A 27,247-nucleotide genomic window follows, 5' to 3' on the forward strand; every position below is an offset into this window, starting at 1 on the left:
CAGGAGCTACAGAATCATCAGCAGCATCTGCTTCTGGAGCTCTCTGCCCAAGGATGGGGGGAGGGGTCAGAAGGAGAGTACAGGGGTCTCCTTGCTACCCTTGAGGCAGGGCTCTGTTGCTTTTCCTATACTCAGATCTGGGTCAGAGTCTGGGGGCCCTAGCCTCAGAAAGAGGAGCAAAAGCACAATAGAGCAGGAGTTGTCCTCACAGCTCCAAGGTAGAGGGGAATGCTTGTGGTCACCTACATAGCAGAGCACAAGTCAGGAGAGTCATCATAACCTCTCATGGAAGAATTGAAAAATTGCAGGTCCTTAGAAGTATCTCTGAAAACAACTGAAAAACTAGAAGAAAATGTGAAATACCTCAGTGGAAAAACATCCAACCTAGAAAACAGATCCAGAAGAAATAGCTTAAAAATTATTGGACTACCTGAAAGCTATGACCAAAAAAAAGGGCCTTGACATATTTCAAGAAATTATCATGGAAAACTGCCCTGATATTCTAGAAGTAGAGGATAAAATAGAAATTGAAAGAATCCATAGATCACCTTCTGAAAGAGATCCAAAATAAAAACTGTCAGGAATATTATACTCAAATTTTAGAGCTTACAGGTAAAGGAGAAAATATTGTAAGCCAAAAAAGAAATAATTCAAATATTGTAGCATCACAGTCAGGATAACACAAGATATAGCAGTTTTCATATTAAGGGATCATAGGGCTTGAAATATTATATTCTGGAAGGCAAAAGAACTTGGATTACAACTCAACTATCCAACAAAACTGAACATACTCTTTCAGAGGAAAACATGGATATTCAATGAAATAGGGGATTTTCAATCCTTCCTGATAAAACCATCAGAAGCTGAACAGAAAATTTGCCCTTCAAATATAAGACTCAAGTGAAGCATAAAAAAGTAAACAGGAAAGGCAAATCATAAGGAATTTAATGATAGCGAACTATTTATATTCTTGCATGAGAAGATGATGCTGATAACTCATTTGAACTCTCATTTATTAGGGCAGTTAGAAGGAGAGTATATAAAAAGGTGGGAGTTGAAGTTGAAGGGATGTTTTTAAAAGATGGAGTTAATGGGTGACAGAAGAATATACTGGAAGAAAGAGAAAGGAGGAGGGAGAATAGGGTAAGTTATCTCACATAAAAGAGGCAAGAAAAGGCTTTTGCAGTGGAATGGAAGAGAGGGAAGTTGAGGGGAAGTGAGCGAGCCTTACTCTCATTGGAACTGGCTCAGAGAAGGAATAACTGGTTTGTTGGTTCCTGTCCTTCACTATCAAAGAAGACCAAAATGATACCATTATGTTTTAGACAAATTACAGTGTGTTCAACTGTGGTTGATCAGACCAATAGGAGCTTGGAATGTTCTACCACAAGTTGGGCACAAATAGCTCATAAGAACACCTGGGGTGGATACTCTAAACTTATGGATGTCATGTTTCTTTTCAAATGCTTCAATTCTGCTTCAATTTACCTTCACTGGTGAGGGCGTGCCAAGCTGGGCATTCCTGTGCCAGTGTCTCCCAAGCTGTAGAGTCAATACTAAAATTATTCAATGAGACCTTCAGGGTGTCTCAGTATTCCTTCTTCTAACCCCCTTGTGAGTGTTTGTCCTGTGTGAGTTCTCCAAAGAATAGTTTTTTGGCAAGTGTACATCTGGCATCCTAATAATGTGTCCAGTCCCTCGTAGCTGCACTCTCTGTAGTAATGTTGGAATACTAGACGGTTTAGCTCGAGAAAGGACCTGAGTGTCTAGTATCTTCTCCTGCCAGGTGATCTTCAAAATCTTCCCAAGACAATTTAAATGGAAATGATTCAGTTTCCTGACATGGCTCTGGTAGACTGTCCAGATTTTATAGGCATATAGCAATGAGGTCAGCACAATGGCTATGTAAACCTTCAGTTTGGCAGTCAGTCTAATACCTCTTTCTCACCCAGACTTTCTTTCAGAACCTCCCAAAAACCGAGCTAGCCCTGGCAATGTGTGTCAACCTCATTGTCAATGTGTACCTCCTTGGAAAATACATTGCCAAGGTAAGTGACCTCGTCCATAGTACTCAAAACTTCTCCATTTGCTGTAATCGATGGTTCCACATATGGATGGTATGGTGCCAGCTGATAGAGCACTTGTGTTATCTTAGTATTAATTGTTAGACTAAAATTAGCACAAGCAGCAGAGAATCAGTCCACACTGTTTTGCATCTCAGCTTCAGAGGGTGCATTGAGTACACAATCATCGGCAAACAGAAGGTCATATACCCTCACTCCCTCTACTATGGTCTTGGCTTGTAGTCTTTTCAAGTTAAAAAAATTACCATCAGTGTGGAAGCTGAACTTGAGGCCATGTTCATCCTCATTGAACGCATTTGATAACATGGCTGAAAACATCATACTAAAAACTATGGAAGCAAGGGCACATCCTTGTTTCATTCCATTGGTGCCTGGGAAAGCATTATCCACTATCCAGAACCCAGGCATGCATGCCATCCTGAGATCTATGGAGAATATTGAAGAAATCTAGGCAACCAAATTTTGACATAATTTTCCATAAACCCTCATGACTGATGGCATCAAAGGCCTTGGTCAGATCTACAAATGTTATTTATATACAGACCTCTGTTCTTTTCCTGGTATTTTTCCTAGAGTTGTTAGGCAGCAAACACCATATCACTGTTTCTCCACCATTTCTGAAGTCCCACTGGCTCTCAGGAAGGTGACCAATGTCCAGGTGAAGGATCAGTCTATTGAGAAGGACTCTGACAAGAATCTTACAAGCAATGACTAAAAGAGAAATACCCCTGTTATTTACACAGGACAATCTATTCCTTTTACCTTTATAGAGACAGACAAAGGAGGCATCCTTGAATTCTCAGGGGATCTATGATTATACCTTACATTCCTCTAGAGACACTCTCCTCTCTAGTCTGTTCTTTATTTTTCTCCAGACACTCTGCTATACAGATGGAAAGATTGTCACCTATAGTAGTCTGCCCAAAGATTGTCACCTATAGTAGTCTGCTATTGCCATGACCCTTTTAAAAGCATGTGCTGTGGAGGTGGAGAAGAGGGAACTATAAGATATTAGCGTATGTAAGAACTAGAGGGATGCAAATCCCCCCAAAATATCTCAAATAAAACTCTAAAAATGCACTGGAAAGAACAATGACAAAGAAAACTAAACTCACACATCTTAAATTCCTAATCCTGCCCTTTCCATTTCAGAATTACAATAAACATATTAATATTCCCTCAAATATTCTAACTTTCCAGTTCTTCAAACTTCTAGATTACCATCAGATTCTCCTTCCTACTTCAACTCACCTCAGAGATAGTCACATCCTTGCCATCAAGTATTCCACTTCCACATTCATGAACTATCTGATTCTTCATCATTATAGTGACACCCTCTACCCATCAGTTCTTTTCCAGGTTATCATTTTTACACTGGCTACCCTGTCCTTCATTCTCTTTCTTGAGCTTTTGATAAACCAGTTCACCAAACTAGAACTATCCTGAATGCTCTAATCCCTTGCCCCCTTATCCTGTCAATGTCTACAAATCCCTACCTTTTAATAACTCCCACCATCTGAACAAAATTATGCTGACTGACTCCACTAAAATTTGTTACATATCTTAATATGTATGATGATCTAGAGAATGTGAAAATATCAACTAAATTGATTTGAAACAATAAAATCAACAAATTAAAATGTATAGATATAAATCACAAGCATTTATGTATATAGCAACAAAACCCAGACAGAAGATAAAGAATAAGAAATTCCAAAATCAAATTACCAAAAGTTATTCTGCAGAGGTAGAAAAAATAATAACAAAGTCCTCTGGAGGAACAAAAGGTCAAGAATATCAAAGATATTACTGGAACAAAATGCAAAGGAAGGTTGCCTAGTCATACCAGAGCTAAACTAAATTGTAAATTAGCAGTTATCAAAACTATCAGTGGATTAGATTAGGTATAAGAGAAACAGTAGCACATGACTAGTAATCCACTGTTTGATAAAGCCAAAGACTTCAACTCCTGAGATAAGAACTCATTCTGAAAAAAAAAAACTGTTGGGAAAACTGAAAAATAGTATGGCAGAAACTTGGCATAGATCAACCGCTCATACTCTATACCAAGATAAGATCAAAATGGGTACAGGATTTAGACATAAAGAGTGATATCAAAAGCCAATCAGTAGAACAAGAAATAATCTATGGAATGTGAAGTTTATGACCAAAAGAAAACTAGAGAACATAATAAATTACAAAATGGATAATTTAGCCTATATTAAATTAAAAAGCTTTTGCACAAATAAATCCAGTACAACCAAGATTAGAAGGAATAAAGAAAGCTAGGAAGCAATTTTATGTCTAGTATTTCTGAAAAAGGACTCATTTCTAAAATATACAGAGAATTGACCCAAATTTATAAGGAATTTATGAGTCATTCTCCTATTGATAAATGGTCAAAGGATATGAACAGGTAGTTTTCAAATGAAGAAACTAATATATAATCATATGAAAAATCTCCAAATCATTATGGATTACAGAAATGCAAATTAAAACAACTCAGATACTGTCCTCTGAGATACTACCTTACACTATTAGACTGGTTAAAATGACAATAAAGTAAAATGATCAATGTTGGAGAGGATGTGGGAAAATTAGACACTACTGCAATGTTGGTTGAGTTATGCTGGAGAGCAATTTGGAGCTTTATTCAAAGGGTAATAAAACTGTATATCCTTTGATCCAACAATATCACTACTAGCTCAACATCCCAAAGAGATCATAAAAGGCGGGGGGAATATTTGTAGCAGCTCTTTTTATAGTTGCAAAGAATTTGAAATTGAGGGGACATCCATCAATTGGGGAACAGCTGAACAGATTATTGGTACATGAATTGATGAAAAATGCAGTGAGCAGCAACACTGTGAGATGATCAGCTATGATGGTCACAGTTTTTCTCAGCAGTTCAATAATCAAGGACAGTCCTGTGAGACTTGTTATGGAAAATGCCATCTACATCCAGAGAAAAAACTCAGGAGTCTGAATGTAAAACAAAGTATACTATATTCATTCTTTAAAACTTCTTTTATGCTTTTTCTTTCTTTATCATGGTCCCCCCCTCCTTATTTCTTTCTCATAGACCCCCTTTCTAATTCTTCTTTCACAATATGACTAATATGGATAGACCATACCACTATAATAAAAATGGCAAGGTTACATAAATTTATTCATTTACTTAGTGCCACACTAAATTATCAAAGTTTTGCTTTATGAAGTTAGGAAAAATAGTAACATTCATTGATAGAATATAGGTCAAGAATCTTAAGGGAAACTGAAAAAAATTCAGAAGGGGGCAGCTAGGTAGTAGAGTGAACTGTGCATATATAACACATCAAATTGATGACTGTCTTCAAGAGGGAAGAGGAGAGAGAGAGGGAAGGAGAAAAGTTTACAAAATGTTAGTTCAGGAGGCAGCTAGGTGGCACAGTGGATAGAGCTTGGAATCAGGAAGACCTGAGTTCAAATTTGACCTCAGATACTTAATGATTACCTAGCTGTGAGACCTTGGGCAAGTCACTTAACCCCATTGCCTTTCAAAAAGAAAATTCAGAAGGAAGGAGATCTAGCATTGCCAAATATTAAACTATATTATGAAATAGTAATCATCAAAATGCTCAATATCAATTGCAAACTTGATAGGTCAATAAAAGGAATAGATTAAGTACACAATAGACAAAAACAAACGAACCAACTAGTCTGGTATTTAATACTAGAAAATCTCACTTGGAAGACTAAGATCTTACTATTCAACAAAATAAGTGGGGAAAAATGGAAAGCAATCTGACAGAAATTAGATACAAACTAACATCTTATTATATACCAATATAAGCTCCAAATGGATACATTTATTAAACATAATGGATATTATAGGATAAAGAAATACATTTCCTTTCAGGTTTATAGATAAAGAGTTTATGACCAAATAAGAGTTAAAGAAGAGCACATTAGATAAAATGTACCATGCTGTTTACATAAAAATGTAAATGCTTTTGCACAAAATTGTTGCAAATAAAATTAGAAGATTTCTCTGAGAAATATCTTACATCCAAGACATATATGGAACTGATTAGAATTTTTAAGAACAAGAGCCATTCCCCAATAGATAAAAGGCCAAAGCATATGAAATCAATTTAAAAAAAAGAAGAAATCGTTTAGAGAAATTCAAAATAAAGCACCTCTTAAAGTTTTACCTCATTCTCATGAGATTGTCAAAAATGATAAAAAAGGAAAATAATAAAATCTTGGAGAGACTGCATTAAAACATTCTTGTATTGATTGATAAAACATGAATTCAGATGTATTTTTTACCAATGGAGAACTGATCCAGATATTTTATAAAGTCATTTGAAATAAAGTACAAAAAAGTCACTAATGACATATTTCCTTTGACCCAACAATGCAATATTTGACTTTGCCTCCAATGAGAGTAAAAAGATCCAATATTTACAGCAGCTTTTTGAAGTAGCAAAGTACTAGAAATTGAGGAAATATCTATTTTGCCATTAAAAGGGATAATTGCAAAGAAATCTAGGAAAATTTTATGACTGATGGAGAGTGAATTAAGTAGAACTAGGAAAAACATTTATATGACAACATTATTTGGAAAAATAACTGAGACTTGAGAACTCTGATAATGTAAAATCAACTATAATTGCAGAAGGAATGCTTCCAGATAAAAGCATTCTAGCTACCTCTTGACAGAGATCTAATGGACTAAAGATGTAGAATGAAACATACATTTTCAGATTTAACCAATGCTGGAATTTGACTTGCTTCACTTTATAAATATGTGGGTGGGGGTGTTATAATGACTTTGTGATGTTTGGTTTTGAATTTTTTATGGGGTTGGGAATGAGAATGTTAGAGAGAATAGGGATTGGATAGTAAAATGAAAAGAAAGGAAAGGAAAGGAAAGGAAAGGAAAAGGAAAGGAAAGGAAAGGAAAGGAAAGGAAAGGAAGGAAAGGAAAGGAAAGGAAAGGAAAGGAAAGGAAAGGAAAGGAAAGGAAAGGAAAGGAAAGGAAAGGAAAGGAAAGGAAAGGAAAGGAAAGGAAAGGAAAGGAAAAGGAAAGGAAAGGAAAGGAAGGAAAGGAAAGGAAAGGAAAGGAAAGGAAAGGAAAGGAAAGGAAAGGAAAGGAAAGGAAAAAAGAAAAGAAAAAAGAAAAGAGAAAAGAAGCTATTGAGGCATCTTTCTTCTTTCTTAAATTCAGGGAAGATAAAAGAAGAGGTCAGACTTGAAAACACAGGTTAGCAGGATAGCTTCAAAGACACTGACTGAATATACTTAGAAAGGAAAAGAAGGTATATAGTACAGAGATTTACAATTTCATGTATAATTCTCTTTTTCTACTGTACTATGTTCAAGGAAATGCTCATTTTACTTGATATTTGTTAATCTCAGAAAAAAATATTTTATTTTTTAAATAGCATAGTGGGTGGGGTCAAAATAATAGCATCACTCATAGAATTTATAACTAGAGACAATCTAAGCCCAACCTATTTATTGGGCAGAAGAGGAAAATAAGTCTTAGAGCTGTGAATTCATTTGCCCAAGGTTACAGAGGGTAGCTAGTTGCAGAACACAGATATCTCCATGTGACAGTAAGGAACACATTTCCTTGCCGAATGAAGAAGTTATTATTCAGTCTTATGACAGCCTGCCCCTTCATTGCCTAAGGGAAAGACTTGGGTGGAATGTTTGGCTTAAGCGCTGAATGATGGACAAATGAAAGGTGAAGGGATAGAACGATAAATTTCAGCAGTGAAAAAATCACTGTTTCTGATCAACATTCAGAATTCAAAAATCAATTTTTATGACAAAGAAATGGGAAAAACAATCTTCTTTTACCAGCAAAAATTGCACCCTAACAAAATGGACCTTTTCTGAAAATTTAGAAATGCCAGAAGTAGTAGCTGCTATAAGCTAATTATATTTTGTTAACTCTAATGCTTCACTTCAAGCAGATGTACCAGAACCAAGCCAAAAACCATCTATTAAGGCATAATTCTTTTTTTTCCTTTTTGACAGAGAAGTGGTGAAGTTTAGGTAAAGAAAACTGCATACTCAAGGTTACTCTATTGTAGAGTTTCTTTCTTATTAAGGGAGGGTTCCATCAATAGGGAAATAGACCAGGAAAAGATTGTGATATGAAAACAAAAAATCATCAATAAAATTTGCTCCAAAGTAATAATAATAATAATAATAATAATAATAAGAAGAAGAAGAAGAAGAAGAAGAAGAAGAAGAAGTTTGTGAAATGGAACAATCAGTCAGAGAAGGTAACTGGAGCTCAAGTTGGTGACTCTCAGACCCTAAGGCAGGAGATCCAGCCCTGGAAGACAGATTTCCTAAGAAGTTCTTGTCCCTTAATGGCTCTATGGGATGAAACAAAAGAACTACAGGACAGGGAAGCTGTATAGCAGCTTGTCCTTTTTTAAAACACTTCATCTCTTGAGAGAACAATGAGAGAATACGAGCCACCTTCAGCAAGGGAAGCAGTATCACCATACAAAGAAAAACCCAAACAAAAAGTAAAATGAGATTGGAGACAGTCTGTGCTTCTTCCCAGGGGTTCTTCTGCTCACTCATCTTTTTCCAGATAACTCTATGCCTGAGGCTAGAAGGCGACAGAGGGGATCTGTTATAATATTTATCTTTGGAGAAAGATGCATTTAGAGCTAAATGAATTCTTAAGTGAGTTACAGTACATGAATTCCATATTAATAGCAAATTTAGCAATTAATTCAGACTTCTAGGCATCTGATCATAAAATGTAAGTAACTTATGGTAGCCACAGAGGCATAGGAGCAGGACTTGTCATTTCATTGGTAGAGGAAATTCTCAGAAGAGGAGGCTACCTCTAATGACCTGCAGGTTATTACCATCTCTGAAACTAATCGTTTTACAGAGTTGCCTAGAGCAGAAATGTCAAACTCCCAGGACCAAGTTGCATGGGACAGAAAAATTTCCTAATCTAATTGGGACATGGTTAACACAATAAATAAAAAAAAAAACAATGCAAGAGATAACTTTAATTTGTGATTATCTAATAGCTGTCCCTAGGAATCCTTTCTGTTGGAATTTGACACCACTGGCCTGGAATACTGAGAGATTAAATAACTTGCATCTACTTATACCCAGGTCCCCCTGGCTTCTAAGTCAGCTTTTTATCCTCTATATTTCTCTGCCCCTCTACTCATAGTAATAAGAAAGAAAATGTTCTTCCCATAGAAAACTGTCCCAAAAACTCTTTTCTTTCATAAAGTAATTGAGATTTCCAAAATTCTCCATAAGAGTAGTCATTTTGATGACTTAAAATTGTTTTGATGTGAACTCAAAGGAAGTTCTCCAGTGGAAAACCCCAGGGATCCATGAAATTTCACTTATTTTTATCAATAACTTGGATGAAAGCAGAAATGGCTAATTTGTCAGATCAGTAATAATCCACATCTAAGACAGATAATTAATAGGTGTGATCAAGATTCTGGACCTTATCAATGTTAGGTAGGACACTGACAGGTTGTAAAACATCCAGAAGACCAGTGAGTATGGTGAAGTGGCTTTAGTGCGTGCCAAATGAAGATCTGTTAAAGAATCTGGAAATATTTAGCCTAAAGAAAACATCTAGGAGGGAATACGACATCTTCAAGGATTTGAAGAGGAGTCATATGGAAAATTGATGAGATCTGCTCTGCCTGGGCTCATGGGGCATAAGAAGAAAAATGAACTGGAAGTGGCAAAGAGGCAAAAGGGGTTGATATGAGAAAAGACTTCTTTGGGTGAAAAGAGACTTTCCCTCCCTGGAGGTCTGCAAGGGAAACCTGGATATATAGCATGGATTCTCATTCTGGCAGATGTTGGACTCAGTCTCAGAAAGGTCTCTTTCCCTGCAAAGGCTCAATTCTGTGATTTCCCTCTGTAGAAGCAGACCAGTAAGTGATCCTTAAGCATGGAAACATGTTCCTCTGAGTCTCAAAGATAGAAGCTGCAAAGAGACATGTTTTAATCTGATCCCAGAACAAACTTTTGGACTACCTAAGGGAAGGGGGGGGGGGCTCTTTGTTACAACTTTCAAGCAAAAGTCCAGTGATCTTTATCACGTGTGTATTCGATGGGCTTCTTACCCAAGTATGGATTAGACCAGACACACATCAAGATACAATCAGGAGACCTGTAATTCTGGAGGTTTTTACTTCAACCATTAAGCAACATGGATGAAGTGCCAGACACTGTACAAGTACTGGAAACAAATATCACAACAGATAAATCATTTTGATTTTCCCTCTCAAAACCATCTTGCCTTGATCCCACTAAGACAGTAGTGCTCTTAACTTTTTAAATTGTTCTTAAGACTCATTTTTCCAACAGCTTCCCAAGAAATGTCCTCTCTTCTCTCAAGGTAAGGCCATAACTAGCGCAATTAATGATTCATATAAAACAACGCAATGTGATAATAGCAACAAACCAAACCAACCATTCTCCCACTTCCCCTAAATTTCTGGCCTCCACAATGGGAAGCCAAGTCTGGAAGTGGGATCCTGTAGAGAGAAATGGATGGAAAGTAAGAGCACATGATTTAAATCTTTTTCTACAGGTGCTAACCTAGCAGATACTCAAAAATCAAAGCCAACATGTACTTTGATCTATCAGCAAGGAGGGTAGAAGTTTCTCTAGTATTTCTGGGGACAGTACCTCAATTGCTGAACACATTAGTGACCTCAAACTATCCAAATTATTTACTGCTTCTTAAGAATTATTCTACCTACCTGATCCTTCAGTCTTAATCCCTCCAGTTTAAATAACCAGGTGGTATTGCAAGTCATTAACTTGATCCATTCAGTGGGAAGAAACAGGAATGGAGGCATCCAACCTGATATTTGTGCCCTACTGAATTAAAGTCCTGAGGAAGTACCAAGCTTTAGGTAGCTATGATAGTCTAAAGGGCATGGTTAATATGAATTTAACTATTCAGTTAGTTCTGAACTTTCACAAAGTAACAAAATTCTACCTCTTCTTCGAACCTATGTATTCACTGAATGCTAATCACATAGCAGAGATATGATATAATATATTACAGTTATGTCCCCACATTAAATGATAGAACTAGATTAATTGTATAAATGGTTCTACTTTTGCATAGATCAAAAAAAGAAGTCAAATCACATAGGATAAAACATCTTCTATGACTGCTGCAAAACTAGACTGAGACAGCTCCTGCACAATACCAAGGAGGAAGAACACTGAGTCCAGGAGTTCCAAGGAAGAACTTGTTTGGTTTATTTAATTTTCCATGACTGCCTCATTTGCAAGTAGGTAAAGGAGCATAGGAAGGACAACACAATAACTTGCAGGTATCAGATTTGCTCTTCCAACAAGGACTGCATGAACATTCAGGAATTCTGTAGGTAGCTCCTCCTCCTAGCATGGAGATGCTGACTTGGCAGGCAACGCAGACTGGAGTTCCTAAAGGCAGGGCTGTTTTTTTAAAATTTGGAACATATATCAGTGACAGGGATTTCTACTTACTTCTTGCCAATTAACTCGCCCTTAAGAAGGAAGAAGAAGAACCTACAGATCATAGCAAAAAAGAGACTGCTTCTGTCACCTTGTGCTTGCATCTTTCTCTAGGTCTCTCTTCTTGTTTCCTGCTCCTGTGTCTCCTCACTCACACAAGACACTCTTCTGTCCCCAGTCCTCCAGACACAATTGAAAACCAGATGTTTGATGCATTCAACAGAGGACTTAAGTGTAGGAAGGAGGCTACATAGGTTTTTCACCTGAGAAACAAAAGATCTTGTGCAGAAGCCAGGGAAGTCTACCCTTCCTTGTGATCCTCCATCCACAAATGCCATCAGAAGGTGATTGATGGTAATGGGAGTTATTTCTTGGGCTCTTTTTCCCCTAGAAGCACCAAAGGTGACACTAGAAGCAGTGACTAAGGCAGTCTGCCCCCGATAACACAATACCTTGTGATCGCAACAACAACCACTACCCTTTCATCTCATCCTGCTAAGAATATAGTCCTCTAGGCCGCACTTTGATTCATCTCATATTTTTATGAGTAGGAAAAATAATAATATCATTCCCTATATGTGTGTGTGTGTGTGTGTGTGTGTGTAATACTTGATTTTTATTATCATTGAGTTCAATCAGACTTAAGACCCACTGTGCATGGAAAACTAAAAACTACCTTACTAAATGAAATGAACATTGAACCCATAATGAAGCTACCTAGTCAACTATTAAATAGAAGCTAAGAGAACCTAATGAAAATTAAATACAAGAGCCTAATAATAAGACTGCTATTACTACAAAATACCACATTACCTAGGATAGCTCACATTTACAGGCATAAACATACACAGTCCTTTAAATTGATCCTTTATTCTAAACCTTTTGTTCTTTCTCACCTCTCCTACATCTAACCTTCTCTTTAACTGTGCCATGCCAATCTATTCTTCCAGTCCATCATTCTTGCTCTGTTTTCTCTCCTTTCCTTTCAAAGTAGTGACGTTCTTATGGACCACTTCAACTACACATTTTTGGCTAACTTTGAATTCCTTAGCTCTTGTCCTTGTCCCATCAACAGACAAGCTTTATCAAATCCCAAGTCTGGGTTACCCCTACCAGCCCCCTAGTTATAGCTATATACTGATGAATAGACCTTGAGTAAGCCAACTGTTAAAATGGGATTAGTTTATCTTTGATCAGGCCACTCAATATGTGGAGGTGAAAGAGTGTGTACATAGAAAGATCAGTTGAGGCTGGGAAAGGTGGCAGAGTAATAGCCAACATGGTGAAAGGACTTGGGTCCACTGACACTTTCATTGTCATAAGGAACAAGGGTTCACAGGGACCTGTGATTTTACATGCATTTGAGGCTTGTGCTGCTCCAGAACCCAAAAGAATGAGTAGTAGCAGCAGCCGGACAAAGTAAGAGGAGGTAGGGATAGGGATTTTGTTTCGTTTCAGATCCAGCAGAGAGTTTTCTAGAAGGTATCTAATTGACTTAAACCCAACTTCCATTCTAAAGAGGAGATAACAAGAAGACTTGGGCTTAAATTCACACTCTGAGAGCAAATGGACACTGGATATCTTTCCTTGTTTTCAGTTATTATTGAACTTAAATCGAGTATTGATGCATATCTTGTGCTTGATCTCCTCCCCCAAAGGAGTGGATCTTATAAACTGCATTGTTGTGGCTATTGCTACAACAAATTAAAAACCAAAATTTCAAAGAACATATATAGTCTCTCATAAAATTTTTCTTCTTTCCCTTTTTTATTCCTCTTTTTGCCAATTTCTTCTTTCTTTCCCAGGGTCATCATTTCTCTCCAGAATATAACTTTATCTAAATCATCTAGTCTTCTGCCATACTGAATTCCTTTCAAAAAATAAGAGCAACAAGATCATAACTCCCATGAAAATTCCAGTGTCTTTTTGAAAATGACAAACTAAAATTATGATAGCATCATTAAGGTTCTATATACTCTAAATAAAAAGGAATTCTTGATCCCAATACATAAAGTCTCCTGTTATCTTATTTCTGGGGTCCTTGAACACATTCAAACTATCCATCACCATTCCATTCCCCAAGAAGAATTCCCTTAAAAATGATCGTTATTTTCGCTCTTAGTTTTTTTTTCCTTGTGGCATCAATGTTGGGTCAGTTTAGATCTGAAAGAAAGGCATTCAAGAAAGTATTCTTGTACATTCTTTCCATGGTGTTCTATAGTAAGATTGCTGCTTCAAAAGAACAATAAGAGTTCATTCTTCTCCAGATATCATGATGTCAGTAGCTAGCTCCACATTAATCCTTTCTACAAGAAATATATAAACTGCCTTACAAAGTTTCAATAATTTTAAAACACTATTTCCTTGACACAGGGTAATAAAAATAATTTATGTTCAAATCACCTATTGAAATAACTGATGCTTCATTTTTCATCCCACTTATACTTTGAAAAGTCACTCTTTAGCTATTAGCTATTAAATTTTTCAGTGATACCTCTTTGTATGCATATGACATTATAAATGCAAGACCACAACTTGAAAATATATACAAATATGTGTATACTGAAGACATTCCAAATATAATAGTTAATTTTTTATCCCATTTTATTATTCTGCACTATTTATTATTTGATAAATCTAGGATATTATGCAGCAGAATCCTGAATAATAGTTTAACATTAGTATTATATCATGGTCTACATTGACCAGTAATAAGACTTAAAGAAAACATGTGTGTGTATATTGTTGCATAAATATATATTATATATATGTACATATAGACATATATATGATATGTATATATATATACCTACATTTAAAAACCTATAAGGTTGAATATGATTCATTTTACTTTACACTTTGGTGATCTAAATTTAACTCTTCTTAAATCATTAGAGATTAAGATTAATTGTTCACAGTTGAAATAGAACTTACTCTTTTCTTGACTTTTACAGGAGCTTTAATATCTGCTTCAGTTTTGTCCTCTAAAGGCAACCCTATAAAATATTGAGAAAAAAGCAAATTTAGCAATCACTTATTAAGTATCTACCATGTGCATTTTGCTATGCTAAGCCCAAATTTAGATAAGAAACTGATTCCTATCATAGAAGAGTGTACGATACAGTTCAGTAGAGGGGCAATGATCTGGTTGGTTTGTTGGTTGCTGTCCTTTCTTGTCATCACTATGTTGGGCTCAAGGCACAGTATGTCCAGTTGCAGCTGACCAGACTAGTCCAAACTCAGGAGGCTCTAGGCAGGAACTGGAGTGGCAATGCTCTCCATTTTCACATCTCTTTGGAGCTACTACTCCTGCATCAACAGTATCTTCTTGGATTCCAGCACACTATGCTGGGCAGTCCTTTGACTGTTTCTCCCAAGTCACATAACCAATTCCCAAGTTCTTCACAGAGACTCTGAGAATGTCCTCTATTGCTTCTATCATCTGGCTGTCTTCTTTGTGTGAGTTCTCCATAAAATAGTCTGTTAGGCAAGTGTACATTTGGCATTCATACAACATGGCCAACACAATAGTCAGGCTCTCTATAGTAGTTGGAATGCTTGGTAGTTTATCTTGAGAAAGGACCTCAGTGTCCAATACCTTCTGCTGGCAGGTGATCTTCAGAATATTTCTAAGACAATTCAAAAGGAAGTGATTCAGCTTCCTGGCATGGGGCTGGTAAATTGTCCAGGTTTCACAGGCATACAACATTGGGTCAGCACAGTGGCTCTGTGGACCTTCAGTCTAATACCTCTTCTCTTCCACACTTTCCTTCAGAGACTCCCAACCACTGAGTCAGCTCTGGCAATGCATGAATCAAATTAATGATCTTTGTGGACATTCCTCAAAAGTATACTGCCAATTTATCTACAGTTTTCAAAATGTCTCCATTTGCTGTAATAAATGGTATCACATATGGATAATGTGATAGTGGCTGGTAGAGAGTTTGTGTTTTCTTGGAGTTAACTAATAGGTCAAAATTAGCACAAGCAGCAGTGAATCTCCCCATACTATATTACAGCTCATCTTCAGAGGTTGCGGTGAGTTCTCAGTCATCTCTGAAGAAAAAATTATGTATCAATTTGTTTTGGCTTATAGCCTTTTCAAGTTAAATAATTTACGCACAACATTTTGGATACATAACAAGATATACAAAAAGTACAAAACGGTTACCTCTGAAGCCAAGAGGGAAGTTCATTAATCACAGAAGACTCAGAGAAGATTTCCTAAGTTGTGTTTAAAAGATTAGAATGTCCAAGAGTTACTGTTGGGAGCAGAGTGAATATTCTAGGCATTCAGAACCACCTGAGCAAAGACAAACAGGTGAAAAGTGCACTGTGTGTCAGAGCAGAGAGAGCAGTCTAATTATATTGGATTGGAAGAGAGTAGCTGATGCAATGGATAGAATGCCAGGCCTGTAGACAGGAATACTCATCTTCCTGAGTTCATTTCCTGCCTCAATCACTTTCATTGTGTGACCCTGTGCAAGTCACTTCATCTTGTTTGCCTCCATTTCCTCATCTGTAAAATGAGCTCGAAAAGGAAATGGCAAAAACGCTCCAGAATCTCTGCCAAGAAAATACTAAATGGGGTCATGGAGAGTCAGACATGACTGGAAAATCAGTCCACAACAAAAACAACAATGTGAGATAAAACTGATAAGTGTCAGATAATTGATCTCGAATATGAAGAGAACAGGCTTTAATCAGTAAGGGAATAAAGTTTCACTAAAGTTTTCAGAACATGACATGACCAGTGAAGGCTGGAAAAAAAACCTGTTAGAAGATCCTGCAATGCACCAATGATGTGATGATAGGACCTCTAGTAGTGGAATAACAGAAAGGAGAGAAAGTGAAGGATACAAAAGTTGTGGAAACACCATGAATAGGCTTATGTAAATGACTAGGTCTGACATACAAAGGGGAAGAAAAGAGTCAAAGATAATACAAAGGACTTTAACAAGGAAGACCATGTGAATGGTAGAATCACTGAAGAAATGGCAAGATTTAAAATAGCAAAATAATTTAAACTAGAATCAATCTTATGCAATTTCTCAATATTACTGACTTTACACAAAATTTTAACACCAAAAATAATCTCCAAACTAAATTTGAACCAATGTTACACTAATATTCTATGAGAAACACAGTATGGCTACCAAAGTAAGTTTTCAATCATCAGAATCCTTTCATTACTGAAGATGAATTTTCTACCTCCAAATGAATTAGTCTAACTTGAATTTTATCAAAAATGGTCTAAAATAATTTTGAAATGTATTTATTGAAATGTATAAATAATGCTTCTATCTACAGTTTTTAAAGCTACCTGGAAGTGGAATAAAAATTGATGTATACTAGGTAACTGTGAAGTATATGATTTAGAACCCAGCTTTGTAACACTTGTGCTCAAAAGTTGTATGAGTGTTTTCATAATGAAAGGAATAATGTTCCTTAGCACTGTCAGGAATTGTTCTACTTTCCAAAAAAATGATTAAATACTGATGAAAATCTTTCAAAGTTTAAAATTATAAGCAATCTCCCTATACAATCATAGCAGCTCCAGGTACAAGCTCGGTAATACCATTGATTTTCTATGAACTGAATTTTTCTCTAGTGACAAAGATGTCATTTCCTCTCTTCAGAAATGTCTATTATCTAAAGAGTCTGAAATTATAGAGTCAAAAAATTGTCAATCTAGCATTTTTATAGTTTTCTACCATCTTACTCCCATCCACCTTGCCACCACCATTACCACCACCAATACTACTACTACTACTACTACTATTACTACTACTACTAACTATACTAACTACTATTACTACTATTTGTTCATTCTGTTATAAAGAAAACCAATGACATCACAAGGTGATTAGATTTAAGTGAGGTAGAATTATACAAAGTCTTCAGGCTGACTCTCTCTTCTAGAGTCTTCTCTGAACAACTCATACACCTCACTACTACTCCTGCTCCTACTTCTAATCCTACTCTATATCCATATAGTATATAGATGCATAGTATATACTAACACACTATTACTACATGATGATATACTATACTACTACTACTACTACTACTAGTAATAATAATAATAATAATAATAATAAATGATAGCTAATATTTCAATAACTGTAAGGTTTGAAAAGCACTTTAATATATGATCATTTAATATAGAAACAGAGAAACAAATAAAAATTTATTTTATAGAAAGTACCCAGTACTTTACCCAGTATAGAAAGTACCATATATGGGATAGTTTGCTCTCTGGAAGTCAGCTTGAGAATACTGAGTAGGATGCCAGAGAAAGAAAAGGGCTTGGGGTCATGAATAAAGGAGATTCTCACATGAATGTGGAGTTAGGAAGTCACAGTGTGTTTTGGATGGAAAGCTGGCCATGAGAGTGGAGAGCATACCACAAAATCAATGTGAAGGCTGAGATCTTGAAATTGCTGTGCTCCATTTTAGGAGAGTAAGAATACATACTTAAGTGCTCTGGTAATGAAGAATGAAAACTAACAGCAGAGTGGTCCAGGAGTAGGAAATGTACACTGTGGTAGTGTTTTGGGCCTGGTTACTAGGCTGAGGTAGAAAGGTAGTCCAATAGATACAGCACTGGACTTGAAGTCAGGATTAACCTGAATTGAACACTGACTCGAATTCTTACTGTGTGACCCAGGATAAATCATTTAACCTCTTTATGCCTCAGTTTTACCATCTGTAAACCAAGGAAAATAATAATAATAATACCACCTACTCCCCCCTCCAGGGTTATGAGGATAAAATATTATATCTCTAAATCATTTTGTAAGCCTTAAATCATTCTATAAAAGTAAGCCGCTATTAGTAGTAATAGTGGCAGTTGTAGAAGTAACACCCCCCCTTAGTACATGACCCTAAAGAAGAAATAATGAGAATGGAAAGTAAACATGCTATCTAGGTATATGCACTCCCTCCCCTACCCCTATCAGAGGATTTGTTTCCCTGTCTTCAACCCCAACCAGCTTGATGTCATCACTGGTATAATCAAAGAAGATGACAGCAGAATGGGGTGGAGTGGGGGGGGGTAGTTTTGTAAGGATTCTATTAGAAAAGACATATTTTCTTTTTTTAACTACTATTCTAGTGAAAGTTTTTGATGCAGGGAAGTGATGTGGAAAATTATGAATGTAGCTTTAGTGATGTGAAAATCTTGTTAATTGTGGAAGGCTGTTTGCCTCCTGAGATGTAAACTGACACTCTGTTGATTCTACTCTGTCTCCCCTTGATGCTGCTGTTTGTATCTTGTCCCCCATTTCCCCCTCCACTTAACCTTGGCCTAGGTGTGGGTGAGACAGGAAATGACATGTTGAATTTAGGGACAGAAAGGACCAGTACCTAGCTTGCCATTGGAAGCTATCTGACCCAAGGTTTAAGACCACTCCCCAGGCGCCACCCTCTGTCCAATCTACCATAGAAGGGTAATTAATAGTTAGAAAAGTACCTTTGAGCTCTCTTGCTTCTTCTGACCTTCTTATGCTCTTCCTTAACTCATATGGGGCTCGTAATGTGGCCAGGCTAAGCCAAGCCCCAGGGCTGCCTGCCCTTTTCTCTGTCTCTGTCTCTCCCCCCTCTCTCTCTTTCTCTCTCCTCCCGCCTTTCTCCATATCTCTCTCTATCACTCTCTCTGTCTCTGTCTCTCTAAATCTCTGTCCATCTCTCTCTCTCTCTCTCTCTCTCTCTCTCTCTCTCTCTCTCTCTCCTTCACCTGGACTCTTCTCAGGGTGCTTACTGCTTTTCTTACTAATTTTGGTTAATGTACTTTGTAACAATATTTTACCATAATAAAATTCTGAGCAGTTTTAACACCCCAGAGAGCTGAGAATTCCTTCACCTTTTCAGTGGCCTTAAACCTTCTGTCTTCAATCTCTAAATCTACAATAATCAACAATATTTAGACATAATAAAAAGATTTCTAAGTCATGGTTAATTACAGGTTCATTTTAAGAAAAAGTTAATCCAATAAAATAATGGAGGAATAGAGGATTGTAGAGACTATCTAGTTCAACCTCCCAGTCAATGTTCTCTCTACACCATTCTCTTTGATTTGGTGTCCAGTTTCTAGATTTGTAAAATATTTGGCAAACCTTGAAGCACTATTAAAAATGCTGACTGAGGAGGAGGAGGAAAAGGAGGAAGGTGATGTATTCTTTATTAAAGTAGTTCAATCTATAACTGGAAAGCCCTCGTTTTTAAAGAAAGAGTACATCAAACTCTGTCCTTGAAACTTCTAACCATTTTAATCCAACAAACATTAGTCCTAAATCAAAAGTGTCTCTCTTCCTTGGAGTTTGCTCTAACAGGCCTTGGCCTATATTTGCATAGTGTTTACCTACTATAGAGAAATCGGAAATTGAATCATTTTACAGAACACTATTTGATACCTAAGAAAAATCTCTGAATTCTGGAAAAGGCCACCTTCTAATAGAAAGCATAGTCAAATTGTCTGTGGGGATTAAGACATTTCACTTTTAGGGATAAAAGAAAAAAAAATTTCAAGGTGAGATTAATAGCTTCAGGGCTTGCTTTAGGATAAATGAAGCTGCTTAGGTCCTGAAAATCTCAAAGTTGGAAGACAATATCAAATAGAGGAAAGAAATGAGGGAGTGAGTGACACATTGTCTGCATCCAGACTTTTTAAAAATGACAGTCAACATTTTGAATAGGTCAAATGTATGTTTTCCAGTGGCCCCTTGGGCTGCAATTATCCCTAGCCTCTTATTTTTATTAATTGTCTAATATGAGACTCAAAAATATTAAGGATATTTAGGAAAAATAAAATGGTTATACTGTCAGTGAAAAAAATAAAAGTGGCATTACCCACCCACTCAATGGCATCACAACTGCCAGTGTTGTTTCAGAAATCTGAGAATTTTCACTAAAAATAACTCCTTAAAAATATGTCCCCATCCAACTCAAAAAAAAATTCCAATATTGCCTTGAACTTTTTTAAGATGTATAACTGTTTTTGGTATAATAGAAAAACATTCACAAATACTGCAGAATAAGAACCAAGAAAACTTGAGTTTACAGTTTAGAGATAATTTTTTTTAATTTTTAATTTTGAGTTATATAATCCTGAGATCCACAAGAGGGCCCTTGAACAAAATTCAAGGAGAACAATGATGAAAAGAATTCCATGCAACATTATATTTTGTTCATTCAGAGTATGATTGTATAAACCTATAGCTATATATCTCTATATATCTACATGCATATATGTGTTTGTATGTATGTGTCTATGTGTGTGTATATATGCATATTATATACATATGATATATATATATATATATATATGGAGAGAGAGAGAGAGCCAAATATGTATATGGAGACTTATGACTCAAAAATTACTTGACTCATTCTTCATTTAGAAATAAAAACTGATCATACCTTTTTTTGATAGAAGACACATCTCCAGTCTTTCCTCACAAGAAAATGTATATAATAGGTATGCTTCCTGGAGGGCACTATCATACCACCCTTTATCAAATTTGCATTTTTCTGGCTGTGGAAATTCAGAAAAATAACATACTGTAAAAAAAATTACAGATGTTTTAAATTAATTTAATTTTTTTAGCTAATGTTGATCTAAAATTATACCTAATTTTATATATCTAATTTGTATTTTAGATTCCTGTTTGTGTATCCAGTTCTTATTTAATAGAGCATTTTAGATATAATAAGATCTGTGGAAATTTTTCATATCTACACTATGAGGTCATCATATATTACAATAGAAATCACCTCAAATTATATTTTAGATAAACATAATCAACTCAAGCTATACAACAAAGAATGAATATGTTAATAAAATAATTGTTTAAATTTAGCAAGAGCCAGAAAAATGATTTAAATTAAAGAAAGTTATAATAGGCTAGATCTTGAAGTGTTTGAAAGAATGTCATGGGAGATTTGACTCATTTTACAATAAAAATGTTACAATAAGGTACAATAAAAATTCATGCTATTCTATAGTATTAGTTGCAAAACCTGAATTTTTTGCCATTTCTACACTTACATATTATTCTTTCCAAAATTTTATAACTTAATTTTTATGTACCTTTAAACTGTAATTTTTAAAAATTACAAAGTATATTTTTAAAGATTTCTTAAAATTTTAATGTCACGGTATGAAAAAACATTCAATTGTTTGGGTTTTTGTTTTTCTCTCCCCCCCAAACCAAACCCCCTGTGAAATACAAAATAATATTTCAATCTTTTCTTCTACCAGTGATTACTTAAAGAAGATCACATCTCTGTTACAGGAACATAAAGTCATTGAAATCCCATTCTTCAGGGGGAAGAGCCAAGATGGCAACATGAAGGGATAGAGTCTTAGGAGCTCTCTGATAAAATTTGTAAGCTAAGGACTCTAACTAAACTTTCGAGAAACATAACCCACAGAGGGACCCAGTGAGGCAGTTCTCCTACTCAAGGATAACCTGGAAAAGAGCAGAAAGGCTCTGCTCCCCAGGGTTGGAGGGGCTGCGGGCCAGAGGGGTGGCCCGCCAGAGCTAAAGGACTTCAGCCTCCCGGAGGCAGCCCCAGAGCGCTGGGAGCAGTGGGGGAGTCTCCTGAGCTGCACCCCCGGGGAGCACCGGGCACAAAGTGGGGGAACAGCACAGGACATCTGCCAGAGCGAGCACGTGGAGCCCAGCCCTCAGGGCACACAGGGAGCAGCTTGGTCTTTTGGCAGCCCAGACCCAGAAACAGAAGCAGGTAGAGCGGGTAAGCAGGAGCCCCCAGGACGTGAGCCCATTGAGCTGAGGGAGGGGAGTGAAGAGAGACTGCCAAGCTCTGTCCTCTGCCCCTGGGACAAGACTCTGGGGCTCTGACCACATTCAGATCCTGATTGCAGTCTAGGCCCCCCCAATAGAACAACAGGTTCCCCCCCACACCTCAGCCCCGTGGCAGAGGGGGGCACATATGGTCATTCACAGACCAGGAGGGAGGACAGAGCCCCACACACTGAGACCCTTGTGGGAGTGTCACAAAAGCTCAGGAAGCACCCCAAAACCAGGCCCAGGCTGGGAAAATGAGCAAGTGGAGAAATAAGAGGAAAACTATTGAGAAATATTTTGCAAATGAGCCCAAGAAGGATCAAAATACTCAGTCTGAAGATGAGGAAGCACAAGCTCCTGCATCTAAAGACTCCAAGAAAAATAGAAATTGGGCTCAGGCTGTGACAGAGCTCAAAAAAGACTTTGAAAATCAAATGAAGGAGTTTGAAGAAAAACTGGGAAAAGAAAGGAGAGAGATGCAGGAAAAACATGAAAATGAAATCAGCAGCTTAGTCAAGGAAATCCAAAAAAATGCTGAAGAAAATAGCATGCTAAAAGCCAGCTTAGGTCAAATGGATAAAACAGTTCAAAAAGTTATGGAGGAGAAGAATGCTTTAAAAAGCAAAATTGGCCAGATGGAAAAAGAGATAAGAAAATTCTCTGAGGAGAACAAATCCTTCAGACAAAGAATAGAATTCAGGGAGATTGATGAATTTACCAGAAATCAGGAATCAATACTTCAAAACCAAAAAAAATGAAAAATTGGAAGAAAATGTGAAATATCTCATTGAAAAAACAACTGATATGGAAAACAGATTTAGGAAAGATAATTTAAAAATTATTGGAATACCTGAAAGTCATGATCAGGAAAAGAGCCTTGACATCATTTTCAAAAAATTACTACAGGAAAACTGCCCTGATATTCTAGAAGCAGAGGGCAAAATAGAAATGGAGAGAATCCACTGATCCCCCCCGAGAAAGAGATCCCAAAAAACCAACCCCCAGGAATATTATAGCCAAGTTCCAGAACTCCCAAGTCAAAGAGAAAATATTACAAGCAGCCAGAAGGACACAGTTTAAATATCATGGAGCTGCAGTCAGGATCACACAGGACTTAGCAGCAACTACATTGGAAGCTCGTAGGGCTTGGAATACAATATAGCAGAAGGCAAAAGAGCTTAGAATGCATCCAAGAATGAACTACCCAGCAAGGCTGAATGTCCTCTTCCAGGGAAAAAGATGGACTTTTAATGAACCAGGGGAATTTCAAATGTTCCTTTTGGAATGGCCAGAGCTGAACAGAAGGTTTGATCTTCAGATACAGGACTCAGGTGAAGCATGGAGATTGGAGGAGAGGGGGAAAATATGAGGGACTTAATGAGGATGAACTGCATGTATAGAAAAATGATACTGATAATATTCATATGAACCTTCTCAGTTAATAGAGCAGGTAGAGGGAGCTTTTATAGTTGAAGCACAGGAGAAAGCTGAATTCGAAGATAAAATATGGTGTAAAAATGGAGTCAATAGAAAAAAAGGGAAATGGAATGGGAGAAAGAAAAAGGAGAGGGGGACTAGTCCAAGATATTTCACATAATAAGATTTTTTTATTACAATGAGCTATTGCAATGATATGGAAGGGAGGAGGCAAGGGGGAATGAGGGAAACTTTGCTCTCATCAGAGGTGGCTAGGAGAGGAAACAGCAAATATACTCAATGGGGTATAGGCATCTGGAGTAAGAAGGAGGAGGGAGCAGGGGGAAGGGGTGGGGATGTGAATAAAGGAGGAGAGGATGGACCATGGGGGGAGAGTGGTCAGATATAACACACTTTCTTTTTTATTTCTTGCAAGGGGCTGGGATTGGAAGGCCTGCCCAGGACCATAGGACCAGGTGGATTCTGGGCCTAAGGGGTGGTATGGGGACTCAAGGCTTCTTGGCCCCAGGACCAGGGATCTGTCTGCTGCGCCACTCAGCGACCCTACAGTAGAGTCAGAGTGAAAGGAGAGAGAAAATATAGTACATGGTAGTTTAGAAATAAGAAAGGAGGGAGTTGCGATCAGCAATGGCAACGTTGGAAAAAATGGAAGTAACTTTTGTGATGGACTTATAATAAAGAATGTGATCCACCTGTGACAGAGGTGTTGGTGTTGGAACAAAGACTGAAGCACATTTTTTGTTATTATTATTTGGGGGAGGGTGCAGGGCAAGTGGGGCTGGGTGGCCTGCCTGGGGCCACATAGCAGGGTGATCTTTGGGTGTCTGGGGCCGGATATGGACCCAGGTGCTCCTGGCTCAAGAGCCAATGCTCTGTCTGCCGCCCAGCCACCCCTACTATTATTACTATTTTATTTTGGGTCCTTTTTTTCCTTCTTTTTGGTTTTTGCAGGGCAGTGGGGATTGGGTGGCTTGCATGTCACATGGCTGGGTGATTATTGGGTTTACGAGGCTGGATATGGACTCGGGTGCTCGTGGCTCCAGGGCTGGTGCTTCTTCCATTGCGCCACCTAGCCATACCTACAATTATTACTATTATTTTTTTTATTTTAACTTTTTTTCTCTCCCCTTTATTTTTTTCACCCAAGCAAGTCTATCTATATTCATGGGGGTGAGGGGTATTTTATTTACTTGTAACCAAGAATATTTTATTAATGTAAAAAAACATTTGTACAAAATGAGAATAAAAAATAAATTAAAAAAAAGAAATCCCATTCTTCTATGAAGGAATAGTCATGATAATATAAGCACAATTAATCATAGACTCTTTGAATAGGAATGGCCTTTTTGGACAGTCTCATATCATTAGCCTTACATTAGAATTGGAAAGTCCACAAGAACTTTTTCACCTAGTTGTGAATTTAATCTCCCAGGAACCTCTGAGCTCCTGAAGGCAGCCTAGTAGGGTACCTTTGGAAGGTCTTACTGTACAAATGTCTTCCTTGCATCCAACTGGTAAGTCTCTTTCTATGACTTCCCATTGCTCCTAGATCTTCTTTCTCAATCCAAGCAAAATGAGTCAAATCTCTCATGACATTCTTTCAAACACTTCAAGATCTAGCCTATCTCCCTTGTCTTCTCTGATTGGGGTTAAATATGCACAGCTACTTCCATAAATTCTTTTGTCTTGAGACTGAAACCCTTACCATGCTGGTAACCTTCTAAAAGCATTCCAGGTTATCAATGTCCTAGAGATAGATTTGTATATTTTATACATACATATGTATGTATAGCTAATTATTGGAGTAAACAGATCACATACTCACGCATGTCTATAATCAATTCAGAGGTATATCCTAAGTTTAAGTACACAATGGAGTTCAAGGGCCTAGTTTTGATGAATTGATTCATTTGGAGGGAAATTAATAAGAAACTAATATTTTTCTGTCAATCTAAGAATTCCTCTGAGAATCTCACTTGCTTCATTCTATAATATACACAATACTAAATATTCTCAGTTTCAAGTAATAGATATTAGTATAAATGATATCACATTTAAAATCAATATTATTAATTTTAGCAAAATGTTACAACAACTTCCCATGATACTATGAGAGGTTCAATTATAGACATGGCTTCCCAGATCCAATCATTTAGAGATGGAAGGGACCTCAGAGACCATCTACTCCAACTCTTTTAATTTGCAGATGATAACACACAAAGGCAAAAACAGTGAGGTGATTTGCCCAAGGTCACACACAGGGATTCTAGTCAGAGGCAGAGAAGGGAATCAAACCCAGCCCTCAAGACTTCATATCCAATGCTCCTTTTTGCTGTGCCACATTGTCTAGATAGAAGAAAATGACATTCTAGACTTAAGTCCCCATTCTGTGCAGACAGACTAAGCAAAGCACAAAACCCAAATGAAAAGATTGTTTACAATCATGGATTTAGAGCTGGAAAGGACTTTAAAAGTCACCTCCAACCTCTCCTATCAGAGATGAGAAAACAAGGGCTTGGGAACGTAAAGTGTCCAAGGTCAGAAAGGTTGTGGGAAGGTCCCTACAGAACCACTCTCAGAAATGCTCCTCCCCTGGAGAGATACTGGAGGACTAGTTTGGGAGCCCAGGTGGCCAAAGTTCCAGGCAGAGCCTCCTGAGCTATTTCTGGGTTCCTCGAGGCTGAGGCGAAACTCTGTTCTGACCCAGGGAGCTTCAGCTCATCATTAAGGGTTCTGGCCCTGGTCCATACCAATGATGTTCACCTCAGGCTGTCTTGCTACCATTTCATGAGATTTGACTTCCTCTCTTTTTTTCACCAAGAATCTTCTTGGACTTCAGATCCTTCCTCTCCCTTGCTCACCCCCAGCTGAATGCTCTTTTAGAATGAGCTTTCTCAGAGTTGCTGGGCCTGGGGAGTCCTTGGAGGGGAGAGGTAGTTGACCCATGCTTTTGTCTATCTCAGAGCGCCCCACCCAGATGGCACTCCAAAAGGAGGCCACTGCCAGGAGACCTCAACCCTCTCCACCCCGGTCTGGAAACCCAACTCGAACCAGGGCAATTCTCTTAAGCTTTTCTGCTGCACTTACCTCCCCATACCCTTCACTCTCTCACTTCAGTTTTTTTTTGGGGGGGGGAGTGGGGGGAGCAATAGACACTGATTTGCCTTCCCTTCATCCATTTGTGTTCCAGGCTTTGCTAAGGCTCCAGGAGGGGAGAACCCTGCTCGGGGCTGCCAGGCGCAAGCACGGAGAACCACTGTTGGCCAGAGTTGGGCTCCCAGCCAAGTCCTGCCCCACCCCCCCGATTGCTTCAATCTGCACTTTTAAACCAGTCCTTTAGGAGCCCAAAGAGCAAGGATCTTTATAGTTCTGGCTTTGATAGCCTGACAGAAGAGGACC

The 27,247-nt window shown here is 37.5% G+C and overlaps 1 protein-coding gene across 4 annotated transcripts in view; it reads right to left on the reverse strand.

Annotated features, from left to right (window-relative positions):
* The window catches only part of ZCWPW2 (zinc finger CW-type and PWWP domain containing 2), a 475,923-nt gene that overhangs the window by 361,891 nt on the left and 86,785 nt on the right, over nucleotides 1–27,247 (reverse strand). For all 4 annotated transcript variants that reach the window (XR_012470450.1, XM_074195633.1, XM_074195634.1 and 1 more), the window contains exons 4-5: nucleotides 21,021–21,135; nucleotides 14,535–14,596 (exon numbers count right to left, since the gene is read on the reverse strand). Coding sequence is in view for 3 of the 4 variants with exons in the window: in XM_074195633.1 (XP_074051734.1) it covers nucleotides 14,535–14,596; nucleotides 21,021–21,135 (177 nt within the window). In the remaining variant the exon portion in view is untranslated. The remainder of the gene's footprint in view (nucleotides 1–14,534; nucleotides 14,597–21,020; nucleotides 21,136–27,247) is intronic.

This window comes from Macrotis lagotis, chromosome 7, assembly GCF_037893015.1.
Source record: "Macrotis lagotis isolate mMagLag1 chromosome 7, bilby.v1.9.chrom.fasta, whole genome shotgun sequence".
Taxonomy (NCBI): Eukaryota; Metazoa; Chordata; class Mammalia; order Peramelemorphia; family Peramelidae; genus Macrotis; species Macrotis lagotis.